The sequence below is a fragment of the Tympanuchus pallidicinctus genome, unplaced genomic scaffold, assembly GCF_026119805.1.
Source record: "Tympanuchus pallidicinctus isolate F22 unplaced genomic scaffold, pur_lepc_1.0 scaffold22, whole genome shotgun sequence".
Classification (NCBI taxonomy): domain Eukaryota; kingdom Metazoa; phylum Chordata; class Aves; order Galliformes; family Phasianidae; genus Tympanuchus; species Tympanuchus pallidicinctus.
Genome location: NW_026294739.1, coordinates 9,284,668 through 9,311,733, shown reverse-complemented (window position 1 = coordinate 9,311,733; position 27,066 = coordinate 9,284,668). Strand labels below are relative to the sequence as shown.

General features: G+C 35.9%; 1 protein-coding gene across 1 annotated transcript in view; it reads left to right on the top strand.

The window, feature by feature from the left end:
- DNER (delta/notch like EGF repeat containing) overlaps nt 1-27,066 on the top strand; it is a 107,354-nt gene that overhangs the window by 34,987 nt on the left and 45,301 nt on the right. Inside the window, exons 2-4 of the mRNA XM_052686835.1 lie at nt 5,366-5,662; nt 14,586-14,680; nt 17,093-17,259. Of these exons, the coding sequence (XP_052542795.1) occupies nt 5,366-5,662; nt 14,586-14,680; nt 17,093-17,259 (559 nt within the window). The remainder of the gene's footprint in view (nt 1-5,365; nt 5,663-14,585; nt 14,681-17,092; nt 17,260-27,066) is intronic.

Sequence of the window (27,066 nt, the reverse complement as noted above, 5' to 3'; positions counted from 1 at the left end):
TGTTGAGGCAGAGGGAAAGTGATCTCAATTTATTCTGTGGTTATTTGAATATGCCTGAGGACAGGTAAAGCAAAGCAGCTGATGTATGCTAACTTACCATGCAAGGGTAAGTTACCCATTTGCTGGTTCTCTGTTTTTAAAATCTATCTTGCTGGTTAAAATTTGCCTTGTTATGTTTGCTAGGTTTTCAAATAGATTTAGGCAGCCATACTTTTGATGTCAATTAAACAGGCAAACTCTGTAGGCATCTTTGCTGCTTCACTGAAGAAAATGTTTTCTACCCATTTATTACATTCTCTGGCAGTTTCATTACTCTGGATATTCAAAACTCATAGAATGAGAATGGCAGCTTGGAAGCAATCCAAAGTGCTTGCAGTTAACAGAGGTTCAAAGAATCATGTTCTAAATTATCCGATAAAGGTTTCTCTTCTTATTGCACTTACTGATGCCTTTCCTGGTAGGTTGGGGCATTGAGTGGAACCACTAAAGGAAAACAGTAAATGTTTACTTCTCGAAAGACGTGACCTATGTTGTCATTTTGGTGGGGTACAGTTCTTGGCATGAGCCTTCTAGAGCTTGACTCATTTGCCCTCTATGTTGCAGCTTGTTGTTTTTAATGTAGTTGCTATATCTGTGTTTTATGCAATACATAAGTTGTTTTTTTTTGCTCAAATTATGTGCAGGATGGGGAATAAAGCCCTGATTGTTGTGGCTTCCAAGGACAGCACTTTCTATATCTTTGTGGCCTCCCTGTTCTCAAAGGGGAGGATAGCCAGGGCTCACCCAGGTGCAATTCATAGTCAATAGCCATTTTCTAGTTAGAAATAACGCTGTGTAGACACTTTTTTCCCTCTAATTTGGCAAACTGTGACATTCTGATTCCTATGTGGACTTGGTGTATATGATCAGGTGCAAGTGATCATCACACCCTGTGAGGCAGTTTCACCATATCATGGCACTTCAGTTTTCCATGTGTGGCACAACAGTTACTACATTTTAAGTATCAGTAGTATCCTTAAACATATGTAAAAGGGATTGGAGGTAGATTTTTGGGAATGCTTAAGGTTGAGAAGCCTGTGTACACCAAGATACTGACACTGTTTAGTGTTTACATTCAGAAGAGACAGTCTCATTCATTTTAATTCTCATAATCCTAGTGCATCAGTGATTCTTTTATTGCTTTATTTTATTTTTTTTTAATTACTGTATTTATTTTTTATTATTTTTTAATTTATTTCTGTTTGGTCACAGTTGGAAAATTAAACTGCTGTTCAACTTGTTTTTCTGGACACTTTGTTTAGATGACATGTAGTATTTATGCATGCAATACCAATAGGATTTTGCAGTCTTTTAAGGATTAGAAAAGAACAGGTAAGTTAGAAATGTTTGCTAACTTTGGGGACTTATAGTTGGGTAATCTTCTGAATGCTGCTATTTGTCTGAGCACAGAAGTGTTCAGAAGAAACCAAACAGAAGAGAAAGAAAGAAAAACAAAGAAACTAACATGAAGCCCATAGGTGACAGGCTTAGCCTTGCTGTATTGAGATTTATTGCATTCTTTTATTTACTTGTATTCATTCCTGCTTGAGAGTTCCTATCTGTGGAGTGTTCCTATCCTTCTGTGCTTCACATTCTGAAAGAAATTGTTCTATCCAGATAACACAAGTGATGAGAGGAAAGAAATATTGTCTCAATTTTACAGTTAGAAAAGAGACAGGGAGCTTTTTTTTATTTAATAAGACAGAGAAAAGGAAAAGAAATCTGACTGTTCTCAGGTTGCGTTGGATGTTTCTGAGAACCAGAAATTGAACCAAAATTTTTACTTGAGTCATATCACAAAAAATATTTCCTTAAAATAAAATACATTTATTTGCTTAATACACTCATTCCAATGCTTCTTCCTAGGACACTCTTCTCTTTGGAGGAGCTGATTTATTTTTTTTCGTTGTCTCAGTTTTCTTATTTTTGTCTTTCATTTCCTAATTCACGTAAATGTTGAATGTGTGATAGAATGGAATTTAAAACTTCAGTGGATTGAAGGTCTGAATCAGTCTACATTTAAATCACAGGGTGAAGATAACTAAGCCATTCTTCTGAAGAGATTACATTGCTAGATAATCTTTATTTTCATTGCTATGTAGAAGATCTGAATCTGTTTCCATTTCCTTTTCATAAATGGATATGTATGCAAGCATTTTGTATTTCAGTTGTGCTTTAAAAAAAAACTGTTTCAAAATTTTTCATTTTTATTGTATCTCAAACAAACATTATCTTAAGGCTGTAGATTTTAATTTTTTTCTTTCTATTGCATTCAAAAGTTTATAACTTTTAATGTACAGTGCGTGGTTTGAACTTGAGGCATCTGATCATTTTTCAGTGCCGGTGACGTAGGATGGAGGTTATACAGTGTGGATCTTCCCATGATCTCTACCTGGTGTTCTGCTTCTGTATTAGGGCATTTCTTCAGCAACAGAGATGCCAGTTTATTCTACTGATATAAATCTCTCCTAAGATGTTTTTTACCTGAATGCATGCAAACTGAAGCATTTAGTCTAAATCCCAACCAGCTGAATTCAATTTACGTATTTGAAAACTGCAGCTTTCATCCTGTGACTGGAAACTATCTCAGGAAGTCAAAGCTGGAGGCTTTTGGACTCTGCTGACTTTTAAAATCCTACCATTGTTTTGAAGGCATGAGGTGCTACTGACAAGTGTGAAATGGCAGCCTGTGACATTGCTGTGGCAGCTTGGCTTTGTTAACAGATTAGCAGTCAGTGCATAGAACAGATCTGAACAATTAGCTGAATCCTTAATTAATGGCAGGACTTTGTTTTTTCCATATTTTATTGAAGCCAAGCAGGAAGATTGTATAGTGTTGTCTGTGATGGCAGGAAGTGAAATTAAAAAGAGAGTCAAGAATTAGTTTTGTGCTAACACATCTAAGAGGAGAGTTGCAGGTGGGAGAAAGACTTTGCATAGTGTTCAGCAGCTCATTTTGGCCTTCTTTACCTTGAAACAATTTTTTCTTCAGCAGTCTTAATAGGAAAGTGTTGTGAAAATTTCTGCTGCTTGGAAGCGAGAGCAAGCTTAAAATATAGCTGATGAACTGTACAACAGAACTGGGTTTTGTTCCTTCCTGAAATCCTTTTCCCCTTTCCTTCTTTTCTGTCATATATAGCTATGATTTTGCTGATCGAGAAGGTGTTCTCTAAGAATTTACTTATTCTGTTGATTTGAAGGAGAAAGAAGCTTTAAGGAGATAAGCCAACCTGGTCATAAAAATCCACACTTTGATTCTTGATCTTGTGGCAACTTGGCCTTGTTAACAGATTAGCAGTCAGTGCGTAGAACAGATTTGAGCAATGAGCTGAATTCCTAATTAATGGCTGGACTTTGCTCTTTCCATATTTTATTGAAGCCAAGCAGGAAGATGGTATTGGTTCTTGATATGTATATAAATTCAATATATACAAATTCAATATATATATATTCATATATATAAATTCAATATACACTTTGTTTTTAAAAGTGAAGAAGAGTCAGAGCTTGTGCCTGATGTCTAGTGTATCACCTAATATGTCTCCCCATGCAAAGTAAATAACATCCATAGCTACAACTGAATGTCAAGATAAATGAGCATACTGTATATTTTAAACAGTATTTAGATATATTAGATATATTTAGATTTTCTTGTGTGGCCTCTAACTCTTCTGCATCAGTCAGCAAAAAATCTGACATAATTAACTGTTTACAAAATTGACTTTCATAATAATGCTTCCTCTGCTGTTCAAAAGATATTACAGAGGCTAGAATACACAAAAATTCCATTAAAAGGAAAAGTTCCAGCCAAGGTCATGAAAAGCACAGTATTAGAAAAGGAAGAGTTAATATTAGGATTTGGTGCCCCTGGTACCAAGGCTTTGAACAGATGGGAAGGGAAAATTCCAAGTGTAGACCCAGTAATTACTTTGTCGTCAAAGATTCTGAAATTATGGACTTTAAGTGCCTGATATGTTTTGCTAATAGTGAAGTTACTCCTGGTTACTTCTAGAGGGATGGCAATTATAGCATTAAAGATATATACAGCTTATGTAATTCTTATTTATTATTAAACATTTGTTAAAACTATCGTTAACTGTGATGCTGTAGTGAGAAATAACATAAGAAGCAGCATTGCTTAATCAGGGAAAGAGTGGAATATTGTGCAGGATATTGGCTAGCTTTGGGAGCTGGGACACTTGGTTGAAATTTGCATGTTGAGACAAATGATGTCCGTTTGCAGTGGTGGATTGATTATCACTGTGAGGACAAATCAAGGGAACTGCCTGTCGGTATTGCTTAAGTGATGACAGTGAGTCAGCAGTGTGATGTAGCTCTGACTAAGGCAGAAATTTCATAGGTGCTATCGGGAGGCTATTTCCAGGGTAAACAAAAACACTGATGTGTTGGCAAAAAGCAATGCTAAATGAGTGTGCGCTGTGAGGGTGACCACAAATGGAGGGTCTGTCCTGCCCCAGGAGGCTGAGCTCATCAGGTGGAACTTGGGAGTGGTCTGTAGATGTGCTCTGTGAGTTGTAGAGGCAAGAAGCAGCGTGGAGGAGTGAAGAGGCATATAGCCTTCAAGTTAATGATGACCTAAGAAATGGAGTACAAGCTAGCGGTGGATATATCTAAGGCTGAAATCAGAGCAGAGCAGGCAAGTGTAGAGCAGGATTTTTCTCACATCGCTGAGCTCTGTCTTGTTCTAATCTATTACAAATGCTGCCTTAAAAAGAAGCTTCCCCCCCAATAGTTCCTGTTACAAAGCTTTCAGCACCAGAATGAGTTAGATTCTGAAACTGCTACCCACTAAATGAAGTACAGGCAAAAGGCCCCGCTGTTGTAAAATTGAATTTATGTCCACAAATAGGATTACATGATGTACTTTGCTCTGACAATGCACAGCTACTTCCTGACACGGTGACCTGTGTGAGCTCTGTGTCCTATTCCCACTGCTGTTACTGCTTCACATTTGTAGGTTTTCATGTTTTCCCTGGTCAGATTACTCCAAAGATTGTTTTGAAAATTACAGATTGTGAGTGGTAGCCATGCTCCTACTTCATGTTTGTCACGTTGCTTGGATGTGTTAACAGTGAGTTTTGCATGAGTATTCTGAGAGCAGCGATGAATATAGATCAGTTAATATTCTTTTTTAATCCTTTGAATTTGCTTCCTTGAAGTTGTATCAAAGATGAGCTTGGTTATTATATATGCTTGGAAGGTAAATACAGAAGGGGGAAAGAATCTTGTTTTACAGTGTTTCTAAAGCTCATAAATAAATCCTTTATATGCAGTGATTGACCTACATGATGGTTTTTTTCCTCAGTTCATTTCAGACCCTTGTGCTAGCAACCCCTGTCACCATGGTAACTGCAGCAGCAGTGGGGATGGCTACCTCTGTGCCTGCAGTGATGGCTATGAAGGAGCAAACTGCGAGCACTCTCGGCACAGCCCTCCGCTCCCCGAGCAGGCAGAGGCATCATCTCCTCGACAGAGCAGGCCTGTCACCTCCACGCTGGAGCCTGAAGTCATTCTGCCTCACTCACGAGCAACAGTGACGCTACCTACGTGGCAGCCAAGGGCAGGACAGAAAGTTGTGGACCTGAAATGGGATGAAATTGAGGTGAGAATATTCTGTTTAAATAAAAGCACAGAGAAAATTGCCTCTAAGTGTTGTCATGGTTGGATTGTCACTTGTGCATGATGTCAGGGCTCTCTACATTAGTGAGCTGAAGATATGGTTTCTGCCCTGAGTTAATTTGATGGTAAAATTAAGCACACACAAAAAAGGTATTTATTAAAGGTAATGAGGTTAAGGGTAGCCTTTCACAAACACTGCATTGGGTATTTCTTCAAAATGAGAATGTTTCATTCCAGTCATATATAAAGTAAATTTAGGGAAATCTATATATAAGTAGTTACAGGGCTGAACCCTATTTCAGTGAGTTCTGGTAGGCAATATCTGGAGAAACAAGCTTTATTTTTTGAAATACCTTTACCCGTATCTATTTTACAGTAGAACATATCTCAGGCACTGATGGTGAAGACTGGTGAGAAAGCACTGAAGCAGGAACAAACAACGATCTGTTTTTATTAGTTTAAATGCAAAGTAATCTCTGCTTGGGTGCTTTCAATGTCCTGATCAATTAAGGGCACGTCCTTCCTGGTGCGCCTGCCTTGCTTCGTGTGTGTTCCTCAATCTGTGATCTGGTATTGTATAAACATTTCTGCCTAGTTTGTGTTTCAGGTAGATTCTGTAAGCTTTTCAAACAGATTCTTCACAGTCTGTGAGAATTGGGTGTTCTAATAATTGAAATTCACTTGTCTTACCTGAGAAATACATACAGCTTATCAATCACAAATGCATTAGTAATGCTAATAGCCATTACACGAAAATATCACAGAAATTACTTGTGTTTGTATGTTTTTAATTTGTTATAATGGGTCTTGTGTTTTCACAGTATTTTTCACATAGTATGGTGATCTGTTCTTTGGAAGGGAGAGATACTTCTTCAGAAGAAACATTCCAGTTGCTAATTCAAGACGTTGTCTCTGCTCTTATATTAAACCAAAGGGAGAGCTGGTATGCCCAAGGGTCTGTGTTTCAAAGCCTCTTTGGTAGAAGTCTTAAGAGTAAAAAGTTCAGTGTTAAGCAGGAAAATACTACATTTCCTCGTAGCTTTAGAGGCTTTGCCAAGCTCGTTCATTACTTACACTCTCTTATAAGCAAAAATAAAACAAAATGAAATAACTTCAGTTTTTTATTGCAAAAATCTACTCTTTTGATCTTGAGATTAGGAGGTGCTATTGCTTTTTGGTGTTTGTTTTTTTTTGTTGGTTTGTTTGATTGTCAGCTTTCCAGGTTGGCCTGGTTTTCACTTTAATCTGATACCACAAGTGAACCAGAGCTTGTGAGACTCTTTTGTCTGTCTACTTAGAGAGAAATTTTGCCAGAATCTCATCATATGAATGTTCTCTCAGTCTTCCAAGGATGAATTTTCATGGAAGCTCTTTCAGGAAGTTTTGGGAACTCCTGAGAGAAATTAATCTAGGAGAGGCATGACGTATATTGGCAGTTGGACATTTTTTTTGCTAGGGACATACTTGGCAGTGTGTACTTGACCAGATATTCCCAGTAAGACTTGCACCAGAAGACAACATGCAGATGTCTTTGGATACTTTAACATTTCTCTCACTGATCTTACTATAACAAATTAGTCTTTTCCTGATAAACAAGCTGAGGTCTATAAACACAGACCATTAAGAGAAAAAGATTACACTGAAGATTTCTGAAATATAACAAGGGTTTATCTTTGTGCTCAGGTGTCAAAAGAGAGATCTTTCTTTCCTGCTTTGGGCAACTAAATTAATTGTTCCGCTTGCAAGGCAGATAAAACTGGCAATCGAAACTTCCCCAGTCCAATGATCTTTTGTATTGCAGTGTAAAAAAGATAGATATTAGTGAATAATAGGAAAAAAAAGAATGATCTCATTAATTCTAATCAAATAATAGATTCAACAAAGGTTTCTGCGTAAAAATCAACTGTTACAATAGCAGTGCCTTACTCCTATATACTACTTTCTCTTAATAGCTCTCAAATTGTTTTTCAAAGGAAATCAGTAGTGCTTTTCACATTTTGTACATGGAGATACTGAAGCACAGAGCAGTAGAGTGATTTGCCAGATACATGGCCAGGAATTAGAATGCTAACCACAGGAGTCCTACACTAACCTTTTATTTATACTCTAATGCTATTGCTATGATTCTGGGCTTTGGAACTAGTGATTAGAGCTACAATAAACTTGTAATTCTCTTTGCAATGTGGACAAACCTTGTTTTATATGGGTTTTTAGTCAGTACACTATATGTCTTTTAAATTAGTGTGGCTGGTCCAGGTGGAAGCTTCTAAAAGAGGGTGCTCATGTACTGCAACAGATGGATATCCTTAAGGAATAATTCTCCTTGAAAGAGAGACCTTTGAATCTTGAGGGCATTCCCTGTTGCTAAAAGATCATCCATTTTTTTTGTTGTTGTTGAAATAGCCTATGGGTGCATCATTGTTTTGATGCAAAAATACATGGAGAAGAAGTTCCTCTGACTGACCTGACAGACTTTGGCTCAGTTTACATCGTAGCATCCTCTCCAATGACCTGAGCTTGTAATCTTCACTTCAAGATCTGTTGATGTGGATTTTTTTGCTTTATGAGCTTGTTTCCATGATGCTTATCTGTATTATTCAGAACAGCTTCACACACTACAGCGTAAAAATGACCATTCAAGGAAATAATGTTGATTGAATGATTTATTGGAAGATTTTATGAATGTGGCCCCTCATTTTGGTGGTCAGCTTGAGACAAGAAGGCATCTGGTTAACATGATTTACCTGGTCATTTATCTGAGAGCGTAAGATAACCTACTAAGCTAGATAAGCATCTACCACTTGATGTAATATTAATAGTAGTAACCTGTGGCATGAATAAAAAAATTTATTGGTGTTACTGGAGGATTGCCGTATCAGAATCTTTGGTTAGTAGATCCTGCTGGCAGTGTGACTGCTGACTACTCAAACCACTTTAGGTCAGATGAGCTGAGCTATGCTCAAAAAATGCCTTTGACGGAATTTTTTGGCTAGATATGCAGACTTCCCTGTGTTAAATTTCAGTGCTACAATAGCTGGCAAGGCTTCTTCATTTGATACTGTTTTTGGACTCAGTCTGTCAGCCTTCCCTTGGTGCTCTTTAGAGAGGCACTCCTACTCTAAACACTTCTGCTTTCCTCTCCCACTGCTGAGATATGTTAGATGTAAGCCTTCATTTTCTTTCTGTTCTGGTTTTCTTTCAAGCATCGTCCCATATGAAACTCTCGAGGGTAGAGGCAAATACACTTGTGGGGTTTAAACTAAATGACACCAGCTTTTTAGAAGCAGTAGTATTTCCATGCAGCTGGATGAGGGGACTGCTTTTCTTTTACAAATCTGTCCTGAATGGGATTTCTGTGCCAGAATGATCGTGGCTTATTGATTGGCATTTTGACTAAAAGAAGATAGTAACTGATCTCCCATTTCACATGCTATTGCATTGGGTTTTCTTTTCCTGTGACTTCTCTTTGTAATTCTCTGCAGACAGCAGTTCTGGATCTTTTAGTCAACATCATACCTGTTTTAAATTCTCTGTAGTATTTTTCTCTTGCATAAAGAAAGCTGACAAATGTTTTATATTTTTTAGAAAATAAAAGATACTTTTCATCACCATTAAAGAAATTAAAGAATCAAAGAAAAGAAGAAATTGTGCAGGCCTTATCTTGATAGAAATTTCATTATATGTTTAGGAAGGGCAAAACTGTAATTTCTGAAACTTACTTTATTGAATTTAAAGTTAATATGCAATCATTTGGAAGATTTCAAAAAGCATTTGCGAGAGCATTCTTCATACCTCATTCATCTCCTCTGTTTCTGTGCTACTGAAGAGGAAAGGCCATCTTTCTTAATGACCATGTGAACTTTCATGGGAGGCCACCCGAGTGCAGTCTTATTTTTCTCAAAGGACCAGTTTTCTTACTCTTTCTATTAACCTAATGTCTTTTCAAATCTGTTTAAAATTTTAAGCATAGACCTTACCTTTTTTTTCTTTCCTTTTAAGTACTGCTTCTTAGAATGACTTAGGTTGGAAGGGTCCTTAAAGATAATCTAGTTCCAGCCCCCAAAGAATCTTGACTTTTCTATAAGATTATATTAATCTCTTTTGTTTAATTTCAGACAAATGTGAGGAATAATGTGTGCATTCATGTATTCTGTTTAATTCCTGACCAATCTTCCTAACTTTGCTTTGGCTTCATGGCTATGCAGATTTCCTTGTTCACGCATTAGGAGAGAAAACTGGAGAAAGGTTTCAGAGACAGAAAAACAGAGAACCATCAGAGATCACAGAGAGGAGGAAAGTGTAACTTAAAAATATACTAGTGTGTGCATGAGTTTGCTTATTTGAGTAAAAAAAAATCACTCCTAGTATGTTGGAATGGAGTTCTGTATATGCTGTGGTGTCACTGAAATTGCAGTGGCAATTACAAGAAAGAGATAGCAACCAGCTGCCTTATGAGATGATTTTTTTTTCTCACAGAATCACAGCCTAGAAAACCTTGCAAGAGAACTCTGGAGATTGTCCAGTCCATCTCTCTTGCTCAAAGCAAGGCAGCTAGAACAGGTTGCTCAGAAGTGTTCAGTCAAGGCTTGAATATCTCCACGGTTGAAGAGTCCTCAGTGTACCTGGCCAAAATGTTCCAGTGTTTGGAAGTGTTTGTTAGTATTCAGAAACATTCATTAATATCTTGTTAGTAGAGTAGTGAAGAATTGCTGAGACTAATGGGAATTTGGTGATTCCGCTTCCAGACTGTTATATCGGAGGAAGGTATGGAGTGTTTTGTAAGAAGTAAAATATTTTTGCAATCCTTTAAACTTGAAGGGTTATGATATCAAACAAATGGACACATAATGCTGTAGCATTGTGACTGTATTTTGCACTGTTGAGGATTAGCCTGTCAGTGTGCTTAAGGCTTTGTAGAAATACAACTGTCTGTGTGGTCAGCCATCCAAGAAATGTGCAAGGAAACTTCATTTCAACAAATATCTTCAGAGAACTACTTTCAGTAGTGCTAGACAGCATATATGTATTCTAGCATAAATGTAGACTTAGAGTCTCTGTGTTTCTTAGCCTCATCAAGCTGAAGGCTAGTATGCTTAATCTACCAAGGTAATAAAAGCACACATGCAAAAATACTTCCCTGGGATCTGTCTGTGTTGCAGGACTTGTAGAATGGTGTGTGTATTTCTTTCTATATATTGGTGTATGTGGCAGAAGAATATCTGCACAATTCACACTGTATAATATTTTCAGAAAAGATCTAATATGGAAAAGCAGAGTCTGTTTAACTCTTCCTAGGTACTGCAGCTGATATTCTTTTCAATCTCATCAGCACTGATGTTCTGGCTTGGTTAAGTAATCTTTCAGCCAAGTCACTGTTTTTTTTTTAAATTCCAGCTGGAAGTTGTAGGGACAGATCCTCTTCAGGAGATTTCACTCTTGTTTTCTCAAATGATTCTCTCCTTTTTGTCATAGAAAGACTCAAGATGTTAATGCTGTTAGTATCTTTGAAACAAAAATATAGATTTTATGTGTTAACTTCTCTGTTTAAAAGAAATCCACCAGTAATGTAATTTAGATACAAATTTACAGAATATAATACAAAAAGAGGAATACTATATTTCATGTCAACAGTTCAAAAATTCCCAAACTCTAAGTAATATGTTGAGGAGCATAAAATCTTCAGAATAGTCTGTGCTGATGTGTGAGATTATCTTTGTAAGCAGCTCCTAAGCATGCCTCAGGCTCTGGCAGGTACATCAAAATTTTGTTTTCTTTAGCAACTATTTTTAAAATAGCTGCATCATTTGTATTGTATCTGTGGTTTGTTCCCTGAGGAACTTCCTTGCTGGCTTAAAGGTTCTGTGCTACTGAGTGCAGCAGGGGAATTTTGGAAGACTTTGATCTCATTGCCAACATATGATTTTTTTTTTCCCACAGATTATTTTTAAATGACTTTAAGTGTTTGACACTGTTTGTGTTTTTGACTTTAGCCATTTCACTTTTAAATTTAAAGAGCAATTGCAATAGTAAGGCAGGGTTTATCATGGACTCTTTATTTTACATTTTGAAAATAATTTCATTATGTTTTCCTGAGTTCTGTTTTAAATTTCCTACTGTTTTTTTTTTTTTTCCTTAGAGTGAGACCCACAGGTTGTTTTCATCTTCTGACTGCCCTGCTTTATTGTAATGTACTTGTCTTCTTTGTCCTCATTTTTCAGTCTTTCAGTTCTTAGGAGTTCTCTTCAGAAAAGAGAGACACATGCTTAAAAATCTTTATACAAGATTCCCAGAGCTATGAAAAAGCTATGTGATTTATTTACTAAATTAGATGTCAGAGCTGTCATTTTTGTCTCTGTAGTATTTGTCTCAAATAGGGTAGTGCTGGCACCGTTTCTGTTCCTCATGGATGCTGCTGTTTCTTCTTGTATGTTTTGTCTGATCCAAGTACCATTTTTTGTAATAGAAAAAAAATGAAGTTTCAGCTGCTGTGAAATTCTGTTATTTCACATCCTACTGGTTTAGATAAATATTTTAGGAGGTTCTTAGTCCATGAAATCAAGGCCAGTTGTAAATGGTGTTCCTTCTTGGAGAAGGAAATCAAACATTACAAATCATCTTATCAGAGGAGTCAAACATGCATTTTGTTTTTCGCTTTTCTTGGTTACCAAAGAATATTTCCTACTTGTGTTTTTTATGCTGAACAGTCCTTACTTCTGAATGCTTTGAAAATGTTTTTGAACTATTGCGGATTTTCACAGAGTTAATTGCTCGTTATGCAGCCACTCTTGCTTCGTGAGCTTTTTTGTCCTTAAGTTTCCAAGAGTCGTATACTGTTTACTTCCAAGTTTCTAATATAGAATAGTAAGGTAAAGGAAATGCTTAAATTATTTTTGTTTTCCTGCTTGTGATCTAAGGTAGTAGATACAAGACATTCTGAAAATATATTCTAACACTGAATATGTTGTTACATGCACTTGTAAGAGTATGAGAATAAAGACTTCGATACACTGAGACATACAGATTCTCAAAGAAAAAAATATTATGAATGTGGGAAAGTATATAAAAAGAGTGTTAGCCAAACTCATTTTAATTTCATCAAGTTTTGAACATTAGCTTAATAATTTTGACTTCCAGTTTTAATAGGTATATTATCTTTTTTCTTTTTGGTGAGTTTCTTAAAAAAAAAATTGCATTTATTTTTATTTTCGTAAGTTACATGTTTATTTTCATAAACTGCATACATATTATATGTGTGAGATAATTCAGCAATGAAGAAATGAGTTGAGTAATCATGCACATTTTTGGGGAGAAGTGAATACAGAGAATTTTTCTTGTCTGAGTCAAAGTCAACTCTGAGTCCCTTAACAGTTATTTTTTGTATCATATTCTGGACTTTTGTTTTTTGTATTTTCACAGATATTCCATGGTAGCATTTAACATGTGAATTATAAATAAAATTATAAGTTACATTCTGATTTTTCAGTGATGAATGATTAACTCAAGGCAGTGTGTCAGGCATCTGTTTTCACTTTGTCAGTATGGCTAACATGAAAAGGTTGCACACACATTCCAGATGATTGAAATAATAATGTTGCAAAATCTGCTTAACCTTAATTTTAAGGTGACATTGATTTTTTTTTTCACTAGGGTGATATTTCATAGGTAAGATGTTGATGAACTACTTAATAAAAACTACACATAATGTAAGCGATAGGAAAAAAAAATATGCCATATAAATTATTACTTATATGAAATGAAGATGTCATTGAAAATAGTAATGGTTTTCAAACTACCCTAATAAATTATTATTCTACAATGATGTGGATCTGTTGGAGGGGGTCCAGAGGAAGCCACCTCTGCTATGAAGACAGACTGAGGGAGCTTGTGTTGTTCAGCCTGGAGATGAGAAGGCTGTGGGGAGACCTCATTGCAGCCTTCAGTACTCAAGGGAGCTTATCAACTGGAGAAACTGACTTCTTATGTGATCTGGTATTGATAGGACAAGGGGGAACGGTTTTAAATTAAAGGAGGGGAGATAAGGTTAGATATTACGAAGAAATTCTTTATTCAGAGTGTATGAGGCCATGGTGCAGGCTGCGCAGAGAGGTTATGAAGGCCCCATGCCTGGGGGTGTTCAAGGCCAGGTTGGGTGGGCCCTGGGCAGTCTGATCAGAGGGGAGCAGCCAGCCAACGATGGTGAGGTTGGAACTAGATGATTGCTAAGGTCCCATCCATCCCAAGCCATTATATGATTCTTTGTTGTATGGCATTCTGTATTGTTGTATTGTATTGCTCTAATCCACAATTTCCATACCAGCTGATTATCAGAGACTAGGCAAATCAGTTCCTAGCTCTCAGCTGTGTTTGTCATTTTTCTCCATTGGAAAACATTTCATTAGTTGAAACAACTTGTGCTTGGAAAGAGTAGTTTTAGGCCTTGTTTGAGCAATGCAGAGAATATGTTTAAAAGTAATCTGAGTTCGAAAAAAAAAAAAAAAACACCCAACAGATTTCCATATAGTAAAAAGACAGTAACAATGACTGCTGTTATAAATCCTCAAAAATCTCTTGCTAGTGATGCAACATTTATGGAAGTAGCAAATCTTAGAGCTTTAGTTAGTAACTCACAAGACTAGAAGCCCATCCATCTTTTCAAATTATATGATCACTTTTAAAGGAAGATACCTTTAGAAGTCCATGCATGACCATGTGCAGGAAAGTTTTGTTAAAATGGAAAGGATGTTTATATGAATTTTCATATTGTTTAATGACAGCATAAATACTTCAGTAAGTGTTTTGATCCATTATTAAAAGATGATTACTGTATTATTAGTGCTATTAAAAAAAAAATCATCTTTTGTTGTATTTTGTGCTTCAGTATTAAATAAAACTAATTTTATTTTCAGATACTTCCAGATGTGGCTTGTGGAAATGCCAGTTCCAATACCTCTGCTGGAGGCCGTCTTGTCTCCTTTGAAGTTCCACAGAATACATCAATAAAGTAAAAATATTTCTTATGGAATATAAAAGCATTTTTCTTTTAATTTGCCTGGGTATTTTAGAAAACTGCTTTTCAGATACACAGGTTTGTCAAATGGTTAAAAGTACATGAAATAACTTCAGAAAGCCTTCATGTATCTAGCGCTGCTGTGACAGCTCTTTGCTTGGTGTAACTTCTCCCACACACTTAATGTTTCAGAAGATGTAAGCATGTAAGCTGACGCTGAATGCACTGGGAATCAGGGCAAATATTCTGAAGATGTCAGTTTTGAAAAGATGTGATGTTTCCTTTCTCCTTTGTGCAGTGAACACTTTTTTTTCCCTTTAGTATAAGATTCACTTGTTGGTGGAAAGTAGTTATTGATTAAATAATTACACTTATTTTATCCTTTATATTTAATTTCTGGAATATTGCTTTGGGTGTTGTCAATCAGCTGAAATCTTTGATGTGAATGTCTTGCAAACCAATTCCAGTTTTAGAAAATTGGAATTTACTCTGTTAAACACGTTCAAACTGATAGTTTTTCAATAAAAGGGTTGCTTTGTAACTTTTAATTAACGGAACCTGGCTTCCTAGAAAGATCTGATTCTGTCAGCTGGTATGAGGCATTTCCTATTGAAAACTCGTTTTCACATAAAAATCTGCCAACACAGTTCTCTGGCTCACAGCTTTACTGCAATTTTAGGCTCACATTTTCCCAAAATAGCCTACTTTTCTCATACTGTCATCTTATCTTTCAGAATGCCAGCTTTCAGTTAAAAAAGGCCTTGCTCACTGGAAAAAAACAAACTGCTGCAAGCAGACAAGCTGCAGACAGTTTGAAGCTGTAACTGTTAAACGTGGGAGCTGTCCTATGCTTCCCACGGGACTTTGAATCGATCTCATTCATGAGAAGCTTAAGTAGGGAGCAGATCTGTGAATGTGTGTGTTTTGTTTTTTTAAATCAAGAATCAGCTGACATTTGTAGATTCTACGGCTGTATTTAAGACCCGTGATGGAATGTCCTCGTTATAAATGAGTTTGTGGAGTGCACAGTGTTGCTTTTTGTCATTTTCATACTATCTACCTTTAGTAGCTTTTTATTTTGGTTGATTAATGCAAGCTGATATCTATCTTCATTCCATTGTATTTCCTTTGTTGAAGACTTGAATAACATTTCTGGTTCGATGGCTGAATACATAAACAACAAAAAAAATTCCATTCAGTGATTTTCTTTTCTTTTGATTGTTATGGGTGACCTAAATGGTTGCTGTCATATTAACAGAAGTTGTTACTGAAAATGAGACATTGAGCTCTGGGAGTAGTGATGGGGTTTTATGTTAAAGTTGACCCAAAATACTGACAAAAATTTACTTATCTGATATGGTCACAGTATTTTACCAACTTATGTCAAGTACAATGAGAAAACTTTACATTTCTTGTAAAATAAATAAATAAATGTATATGGATGTATATGTATATAAAATATTTTTATATACATTTATAAAAAAGGGAGACACCACACTGTGCTTTTGTAGAATTGAGACACTTTTAGCAGAAGAAATTGTGCAACAGAGTGTCTACCCCTTGTATCTGGGGGCTTCTTTTCAGTAAGACAGAATTAGCAGTGTTTCAGCAGTAGGATGGTTACGAGTTATGATTGAACTTTGGGAGGATTGGAAGACTCAATGGTGATCCGTTTAGGTGAAATTAATGCAAATTTTTTGAGATCTTGCCAGAAATACTATAGATAGGTTTTTTATTTTTTCTTTATTGAAATTAGTGGAAAAAAGGAGGAAAGCAACACCAATATAGATATAGTGCTCCCTAGTGGATCTGACAGTGCATAAGCAGTTGTATATGCTTATTCAACCCATCAATATTCAGGAAGGCACCATGAACTCAGTGACCTTGAGAGCATTACACAACTCATTTGATTTACAAGAATAAACAGTTCCAAACCTTCGATCTGGTGTAGCAAACAAAAGAGGATTTCTACCAGCATCCCCTGTATTGAATGAATGTTGAATGTTCTTCAGTAGGTGGGAGGGTTGGATGTGTTTCGGTTGCAGAAAATGATAGCATTCTAGCTGTAGAGCTACTATTTAAAAAGACATAAATACAAATAGTGAACAAGGCTACTATTGGGTAGCATTTTATATAAAACTGTTATTGGACTCTAAGTTGCTGTCCTTCAGTATGAGAAATTGAGACTCTGTATGATTAAATCTGCTTAGGTATACCATTATACAGATGTTACTGTTAGAAGTATTTTAAATTTGGTGGAAGTGATGAGAATCTTCAGACCTTTTCAGGATTCCATATTCACCATATTTAAGTATTCCTTCTGTGATAATAAGCTTTTTGTTCTGATGTAGTTTAAGACCAATTTCCCCCACTGTATGTAAATATTCTTGTCGTTTATTTTCTTAGAATAAGACAAGATGCTACTGCTTCGCTTATCCTACTATGGAAGGTGACAAGTGCTGGATTTAAGCAGTGTTCGCTCATTGATGGCAGAAGTGTCACTCTTCTCCAGGCACTGGGTGGACTTGTACTTTCTGAAGAAATGCTTGCGTTAGGAAACAACTACTTTATTGGTGAGTAACAAGATGACTCTGTTTATCACCTTTAGGTGACACTTGGTACCTTACCCAACATTCAGAGAAACAAAGAGGTAATTCTCTTGATTTATGTACTGCTGAAAAATTCAGACCTGATAGACTGATAGACTAGACAGACAAGATAGATTTGACCATGTTTTAGATGTTAATTCATTCAAAGTAGATGTGAGTTGCACTAAATTCCTACACAAGTGGCGTGGTTCAGTTTAAATTGAGATGGTGATTTTTGCCTGCCAGTTTCAGATGACGGAAGGTATTTTTGGTGTTCTATTTTAATCATCTATGAAGTTTTTAGTAAAAGCTCAAGTAAGTCCAAATGTTCAAGTTAAGTTTCTGTCAAATACTATGTCATGAGATATGTTGTGAGGAAGCTTGTGCCTATATATACATATAAGCCTATATATACACATATATACATACAATAAGAAATGCAATAGATCTGGTCTTCTGACAGCATTTATTTGCACCAAGTTAGTCTTCAAGTTTTGTCTTTGTAAATATGACACCTTAAATATGCTGTATGTTTTCTTGGGCAGTTAAATGTTAAGTATCTTTGTGGAAGTCACAGAATGAAAATAGGCTGGCATGTTGTTTTTTAGTGCATGGCAAACAATACTGATTTAAATGCATTCTTTATGCTAGACGTAATAAATTTAATTAAAGTGAGCTTTCTGGGTTTATACTTTATTATACCAATGACATGAAGCCAAAATGATTGCAGTACCAGCCTTCATTGTGATCCTGAACTTCTTTACATCTTAAAATGAACTTATCATGCTGATAAATGTAAAATAAAAAGCATCCTGATGCAGAAATATTGGGCTGAGTTTATATCCAATGCAGAGAGAAAACCAAATGTAGAAGTAGTGCTATGATTTCTCTTTTGAGTTGTCTCTTCGCAAAGGTATTACATGAGGGTTGTTAATGTAATCATTTAATTACCATTAGGAGTGGTTTCTTTTAGTGATAGTTATTCCTTCAAATAATTTTCTAGTTCCTTATATTTTTATTGTTACTTCCTTCCTTACAATGTGTTTAATTTTAGCTTTTATTTTATGGTTTAGTTTTGAATTAATTTATATTAAAAATCTCCTTGTTTGTTTTTCTTAGGAAAAAAAATTGCTTTTGCTTTGTGGTAGTTAATATATGGTAAAAATAAGTAAAAGCTTGCTGAAGACAGGATACATCATGAGTTTCCTACACTGGCAGAGTCATGAAGGTTAATGTCTATCTTGGTCAATAAGCTGGCAGATAGAGGGCCCAAGTTGCTCAGTGAAAGTTCAGTTGGGCTATACAAAGTACTTTATTGATGTAAACACCTACAGTGAATATTGTCTTATTCTTCCATACAGTTTGCCTTGTCCTACTTTCCCTTGTGTAGGTGTCCTTCTGTCACAAGGGTTTTTACTTTGAGTTGTTAACTGTACGCAAGTTAAAAAGACACCTTCTCCTTGATGGGTATAAAACCAAATTCAGTTCATAAGCAAGAACATCAGTACGTTTTTACCTCAGGCAGTACAAGTTTTCTCAGGCCTCTTATTTTACTTCTACCCACTTTTTGTTATTTCTTAACCTTTGCTTCTGATTTTCTTGTAGATTTTTCTAGTCATTGTGATGTTGTTTAACTTACATAAAGAAGATTAATCACAGATGTGTATGCAGAACAACAGGGAGTCTCTACTGACAGTGATTCGTTCATGAATGGGCACACCTGAGTGTTTAGTAAAGGGCAGATAAACTGCATTTGAATTTTTATAAATCTTATTTAAATTTTTTTGCAAACGGATGAATTGCCTATAGTGCTCTTGATAGAAAATGAAAATAAAACATTTCATGTGCATATCTATCTTCTAGTTCTGAAGTGTTGTGACTCTCCTCCATGATACAATCTCACAGTGAGATACGTTGTCAGTTTTCTGGGCTAGATTATTTTATGTGGCCTTAGCCTAGTTATAACTTTCCCCAGAATAATTTCCTTTTATTAAAACACTTCAGCAGAAAAAAAATGGAATACAAAAATGGACCTGAAATCAGATTTTTTTAATTTTAAAAGTATTTGTGACCTATCAGTATTTATTGTAGAACAGAGAAAATACTATCCTATGGATTTTCTTCATAACTGTATTGAAATATTCTGCTGATTAGTTCCATCACTAATTCTCATCCAATAAAGTTCTCTTCTTGGATGTAAATCGTACAAAATGGTGATTTTATAAAACAAACATCAGTAATTTAGCATGCACTTAAGTCCGTGATACTTAGGAAAGAAAATCAGAAGGGCCTCAAGGTACTGTAGGGTGCTGCAAGCATAGCAGTGCTTCCATGTATTTCCTTTACATACCTTTTTTTCAATCTTTTTTTGTCCAAACAATTTTATTTTTTTTTAGGGACTCATCTGTTAATTGGTAAATTCCGTTCAATTCTCTTTGACCTTTAAAAAAAAAAAATTAATTAGAACTGTAAGAGAAAAAAGGGCACCGTCTGAGAGAGTAATGTAACATTTTCATCTTCTGCCTACAACTCACCTGAGTCACTTCCTCGTGGGTTGTCTCCAACTTTGTTACCCAGTTTGACACTGCAGCTTTCTCTTCCAAATCTTCCTGGATATGATGTTTATGTCAAAGATTAAGCATTTTTGGAAATTTTATTTGTTGTGTGTTACTTAAGGTAACTAATTATAAAAGCAGTATTAAAGTAGTGTAGACAAGATTGAAAAGAACTTAATGTTGGAAATAATGTACTGATTTTTTGATCTATTTTTTTTTCTTTTTTTATTAAAAAATGCTTTAATCAACTAATGTAAAAAACAAAAAACAAACAAACAATGCAATCTACCGTGACAAAAGTAACCAGTAGTAAAGATCAGGTGGACTGTTGATCTCTGCCCAACTATTCGCAAGAAAAATGCTTCATTTGATGATGTGAGAACTAAAAAGTTTTTTTCTCCCAAATCCAGGAACTTAAAGAAAAAAAAACAACAAAAGCACGTCATTAAAGGTGTTCTGTATTCTCTGGATAGCAGGTTTTTTTAATATCTGCAACCCAAATATCTATTCTGTAAAGTGGAATGCTAGGAATGAGGTTGAAATTTGCAAAAGAAATAGGAAGTGGAAGTGGAAATTGATCATCTTTTTAAATAAGAGGTGTTGACAAAGGGGTCAGAGTGTAAGCATGGTAATTCATGGAAAGTCTGCCTTTCACATCAGTGTAGTTACAACTTCACACTATTTGTCCCAGTGTTCTTTGAAGTTAATGAGCTATTCCTGATAAACTATTATCATATTTACAAAACGTCTCATCATTATTGCTTTTAATTCATTCTCTTTGTACTAGAATATAAGAAAACAGCTAGTTGCAAAACTTCGTCTCGTTACATCTGCACACCTATTATTTCTGGTGAATGATTGCAAAAAATAACTTGAAATCAGATTGAATGCATTTTTATGAGTCTGAAAAAGAGAGACGAGTGCTGTGATGCACTGTCAGTCTGCGTATGGGTGTTTCAGACCAAAGTTCTGCTGGTTATGAGTAGGTTACAGTGAACTGAAGGTGCTGCTTGCTATATATTTGGGAGGAATCTGATACACCCAACACTCTTGTGCTATTTTCTCTTACAGGAAACAATGCCCTACATCTAGGAACACCTACAGGAACATGCATAATTTCTTTTATTCAAGTTTGTTGCAAGTCTGTAAGATTTACTAATCTGCCAGTATTGTATCTCTCTTGAGAAAATAATGCACTGAAAAAATAGAAAAGCCCTTTTTAAAGGGTATTGAAGGACGTTTTCAGCTTCTACAGCAACTCTGTCACAAATATTCTATAATTTGTTACATGCATCTTATTTATCCAAACTCACAATCATCCTCTAATTGGAAACATTTATTCTGGAAATGCAATCTGCTATTCAGACTGGGCAAAAGCAAAACCAACATAATAAAAGTATTAACATCTTTGTTCTTTTGATGCTGAGATATTTGGAATTTTTTCAGTCACCGTACACATCTGTTTCTTACATACTCTGTTAGTTTACTCTGGCACTGGATTCATTTACCTGCTCATTAAGGGAGTGCTTCTACACTTCATGACCAAAGGCACTGTGAGCCTCACATCCACAGGTGCCTGCTGCAGTTTTGCACAGCTTCCAGTTTATCTTGTAGGCTGCTATAGGTATACTTGCAGTGGCATGCAGTAAGCAAATGTCTGTGTGTTCGTGATTATTACGATATTGCTTTGTCAGTGCTGACAAAGAGTCAGCTTCTCATCAACTTCTGTGATAAAATGTTGAACGGACTGCTTTTCTGCCTAGACGTGCCTGGTGCTGAACTGCAGTGATGGGACATGCTTCAGAAAAATAGCAAAGCAAAGTCAGACACATGGTGTTTGTATTTAGTCTCTGTGTCCTCGTAAGTAAAACACCAGAATAGTTTGTGAAACTGTATTGTTTAAATCATTTTTTAAAAAAGCTTGTGAATAACTTGATTTGCTGTGTGACTTCTGTTTTGCTTAGCACTTTAATGATGCAGCATAAAAGCAACTCTCTTTCGCAGGATATTGCTAGGTTAGCTTTTCATTTAATTGTTTATAAATGGAGGAAGAAGTTTATTAGCAAAACTGCTATTTCTCCAATAAATGTTATGGACAATAAAGCAGAAGATTTAGCTTCTAATATGAACGGAAAGAACATATTTTTAACTGAATTAAAAATAAATTCTCCAGCAAAATCTTTAAATTATAATGCTTATTTTAATCTCTTATTTTTATTGCAGAGAAGAAAATTGGTGTGTAATCTTCTGCAAGGTGCCAAGCCTTTTGGATCAATACAATTTAACCACCTGGCTTGAGCTATTACTATAAAGTGTTTTAAAAATTTGTCCTTGCACAAACACACTTGGAAATGGATCCTTTAGCGTCTTTATGTTGTGGTGAAGAACACTGATATGTTTCAAATAATAGCACCTATCAGACTGCTTGCTTAAATTCAACAGCACTTTTTAAAACCTTTCTTTGAGGGGAAAATTAATGCCTGCATCCTCAAGCAGGAGCAATCTGGCGCATTTTAAAAAGTGTGGGATCTACACATACATATGTGCAGAGGTGACAGTGTTTTGCAATCCAAAAGGCTGTTCTTCCTCTCTTATGCAGTAGAGTCCTATCTCTAATATTTTTGCACTAGTGAAAAATGAGCCCATTTTACATGGCATTTACGTGCTCTCTTGATGCTCTGTAGTTCATTTTGTCAATCTCCTTGCAACATCTTATCATACATAACAAATGGTCACCACTAAAATAACTGCAGGTATGCCAGATGGCCAGAATGAAATTTAATGTATGAAATAATTTATTAAAATAAATAACCTAAAGGCATATTCTGAAAAAAAGTCTTACGTTTTTCAGGTTTCTGTCTTGCTGTGGAGTTTTGATTTAGGAAGCAAATTTTAATTCTGACCTTATGGATGGAATGTTTCGTACTATAGTGTTTAAAACAAGCATCTCTTTCCATTGAGAGAAAACAGTTTGCTGCATTTATTTACTATGGCAAATTGAAATAGGGCAGATTTATTTCATATTAGGAAATGTGTGAATTGAATGCACAGAAGGCTATGACTTAAGTTTTAAAAAGTCACCATGTGTCAGCTGAGCATCTCTGTGAGCTCCTTGCCCAGGGTGTACATGTGCAGTCATTTGACTTAACCCTCCTTCACTCTGAACTAAATTAAATCACTTTGCATTGCCCTGCACATACCTCTGCTGCCTTGTTGACGTCTCTGTGCCGCTCAGCACTGTGCAGCAACCTGTGCTGGTTACTTGCGTGCAAGTCAGCCTTTCCAGTGGGGGAATTTGGAGACAACTGCTCCAGTTAATGGGATTTTCATTTTCATGCTTGCAATTTGCCTGGAATGGCCCTATTGCAGGCAGTATTGAGCACTGTGCATAGCTGTGAACGTTTCCCTGAGGGTCTGGGCATAAGAGCTAATCTGGCAGAGAATGGCCTTTTGATAAACAAGGGCAGTAGAAGTAATGGGAACAGCGCAAATGGATTGATGATGGCTAATCTCAAAGACTTTTTCAAAGGATGGCCTAATAAAGGAAAATGCTAAGCATCCAGCTGTAATAAAAAAAACCTTCTGGAAAACGCTATTATGCTATATAAAAAGGATGTTTTTTATAAATGTAACGAAGATCAATATCCTGCCCTGCTCTTCATGATCAAGTTATATGTGCCTTGTCTCGAACTTATGTAGGTACAAACATTTGATTATTCCCTTTTTTTTTTTTTTTTGATACATTGTTATGTTTTAAATTAACAACTAAATAACTTTTGCTCTTTAGCTCACATCTGCTGTGACCAGTTCACTGTGGAGATATTTACCTTCAGCTGATCACGTGGTTCTTGGCACTGTGAGATCTCAGATGAATTACTTAACCTGATCTGTAAAATGAGGATACTAATGAGTAATTTAAAAGAGAAAGTGAGGCACATTTTAATAAAGCTTGTGACATACTTTGAGATCTTCAGCTAGTAGTGTAGCATACTGCACAGTGTATTTAAGTATAGAGTAGCCACTCTACTATTTTTGAGTCAGTCACTACAGATATTTCCTAGCTAACTTTGCCACCCACATGTTCTACCTCAGCTGCTCTTCCCACAGTCCCAGTGATGCCATTTGCATTCTATCGCTCTTATTGCTTCTGCAAGGTGTGGTATCAGAAATTCTGGTGGTGTGTGTTTGTGCCCAGAATAGTCCATTGCCAGCTTAACAGCACTTCAGAGATACTGATAAATAAGCACAGTGGGGAAAATGTGATATAGGAAATCTATGAGTAGATCAGCCTTGTCACCCTTACGCTGTTCTTTCACGATTGTCTTGGACAGTAAACAGCAGACTCCTTGAAGGTGTGGTAGGTCACACTCTAAGCTACTGTCACATCTCTTTAGTAAGCTGTATGCAAACACTTTCCTAAGTACGCTCTTGCTAGCTAACTATTTCATAATCCTATCATAGGTTTTAGTCCAGTCAGATTATCAATTGTTAACTAATTGTTTAGCAACAGTGACATTTTGAAATTGTTATAGAGAAGAATCAATCTGCCTAGGGATTTTTGTATGCTAACTAAACCCAACTAATTTGCTCAGTTAATAAATCTGTTTTGACTGTCAATCCTGCAAACCTCATTTCCAACTTGAAAGTCAGGTTGTGTGTTCCCAAAGTTTTGATAGCAATTTTCTTATACCCCAGTTTTGCTTTGTGTTGTACCTATGTATGCCTTTTATGGTAAATCTGCTTCCTATGGCTGTGCAGAAGCGTTACTGAGAATATAACCTGACCAGCACAATGCTTATCTCTATCACTGTAATGGTCATTGTCTGAGAACAGAGTATATGTTTGATTTTCAGAATCTAGGATGACTTTTCAGTGTTTGTGGTGAAGGAAGAAAGCATTTTCAAACAGAGTGTGACTGTGATATTAATGGGTGTAAAGGGCTGACGGGAGCAGTGAGTTTTGCAATCCCTTATTTAAAATTAAAAAAAACAACAATAACAACAACAACAACAACAAAAAAAAAAAAAAAAAAAAAAAAAAAAAAAGAACCAAAACTTTTAAAATTGCTGTTTCATGTGACATTTGCAAAAAAAAAATAATCTGAAATGGATCTTTGACTGATTCTTGCTAAAGCTTACTTATCACAATAGGAATGAAATATGGTGATATATTCCATTCAAAAGCAGTAGCTGACCAAGGCATTTCTGACAAAACACAGTAAGTGTACTGATTTGTATAGAGGTTGGGAGCTTAGATTAATTGTATCATTTATAAATACCTGTATTTGTGGGCAAAGTAGCAGTTCTGTTGTCACAGCTGTATATTTGAGTCTCTTGGTGCTACGTTACCTAGCAGTATTCTTAGAGAATGATCTCAGATGTTCTGTCCAAGCATCCTATGGTACTGATGTCCCAGAAGTACTGCATCAAAGATTATGCACATCACTATCTGCCTGTTTTGCACTTGTTTTCTCCTTCTGCATGAAAACGATCCTAATACAAACCAGGAAAAGACTCCTGACCCATTTTTTTTCAGATTCAGTAGAACAGTTTTAGTGTCAGGCCTCTGAGGGTAATAGTAGGCCTTAATGACCTGACCATGAAAAGATGGAAAAGATGATGAGTGACTGGCTATTTGCAAATCAGAAGCATGCTTCTGTTATTTCAGTGTATAATGGTAAATTTTCACAAATTGTGCTTTGATTATATGCTTGATAAACTTCATTTTTGGGGTCTTTGAATGTTGGACACATATTCGAAAGATTGAGCTCTCTGATATTTACTAGATAAATAACTACTATTTGAGTTAGTGATACATGCTATTGTAAGAAAGGGAAATTGATTTGTATAGTTAAATTATGTTTACTACTATATGTTTAGGTCACAAAAACACGATGATAAGTAGAGTAGGCGCTTGTGGTTGTCTTCACAGTGTAGAGATAGCGCAAGTATAAAGATTACACAAGCCAAGTAGTCACTTCTTACTTATTCTGTTGCTAACTCAATAGTCTGGACTAAATACAGGTGTAAAGAAATCATATGTTGTGACTCGGATAAAGGTTAAAATGGTCGTCTGAATGGCACAACATGATAGTTCTAAAAGCACCTGAATGTAAATAATATTGTCTTTTTTTTTTTTTTTAAGCTTTATTCTTTATTTTTAATTCTCACCTTTTTGATACAAGAGAAATAGTAGCACGTGTGCTTTGCTCTGCTAGGATTAAGTTGGTGAACTAGCAGGATGGAGTGAGTGTAGTATTTTACCCAGCGTACTGCCGATGAAATCATTCAGGCATTTCTCAGACTCTCAACTGTGTGTGCACAAAGCTTGAAAATGCCTCCTCTGCAATATAAATGACTTGTCACATCATATCCTGATTTATTAGGTTTTAAAATTGTTTCAGTGTTACTGCTGTAATTAGCTCAACTGCAAATTGTTCAACGCAAAGTACTCTGATGTCATTATGTTTTAACCAGCTTTAGAAAGCCGGTACGATTAAAATGAACAAAATTACCTTTTGCTATAAACAACTTCAATCTTTTTCTTCAGACGTCAGATGAAAGGAGCTGTAAGCATTCTTCTGAAAATATTCTCATACCTAGAAGTTAAAAATAGAAGTTATTCTACTTCAGTCACTGTTACAGGAATTGGAGAAGGAATTAATTAACCTGTGTTACGCAGGGAGTCATATTTAGATGATTAGGCAACTCTCTTCTAGTCTTGGAACTTTAAGATTTCAGAAAGTTTATGCAACTTCTATAGAAGGAAAAATGTATAGCTGTATTTTTACCTTCCTAGTCTTTGGAAATTAGGTGAGATAATTAGAAATTACAGGAAAACGTGTGGCATTCCAGTGAGAATAATGGCTTCTTCAGTGGCTTGCCTAAGGGATTTAGATACCAAAATAGAACAGCACTCAAAGTAGAAAGAAGGTTGATTTGATATTCCTTTAGGGAACTGTCCTGAAGAATACGTAACAATCTGCTTCAGACAAGAAAATGTGAACCCAAAGACATTTTCTAAATACTGCATTCTTCCAAGCATTCACATATAATTGCATGACTGCCTGTGACAATCACGTTCAATTGTTAAAGGAAATAATTCTGGCTGCGTTTTAGAGCAGATGGGCAAAAAGGAGGTATGTATTGAGGCCAGAATAAACTGGCTTTCTTAGAAGAGGTCAGCAGATTGCAGTAATTTCCATTGGGTAAAACAGACCATTAGGCATTTATAACTG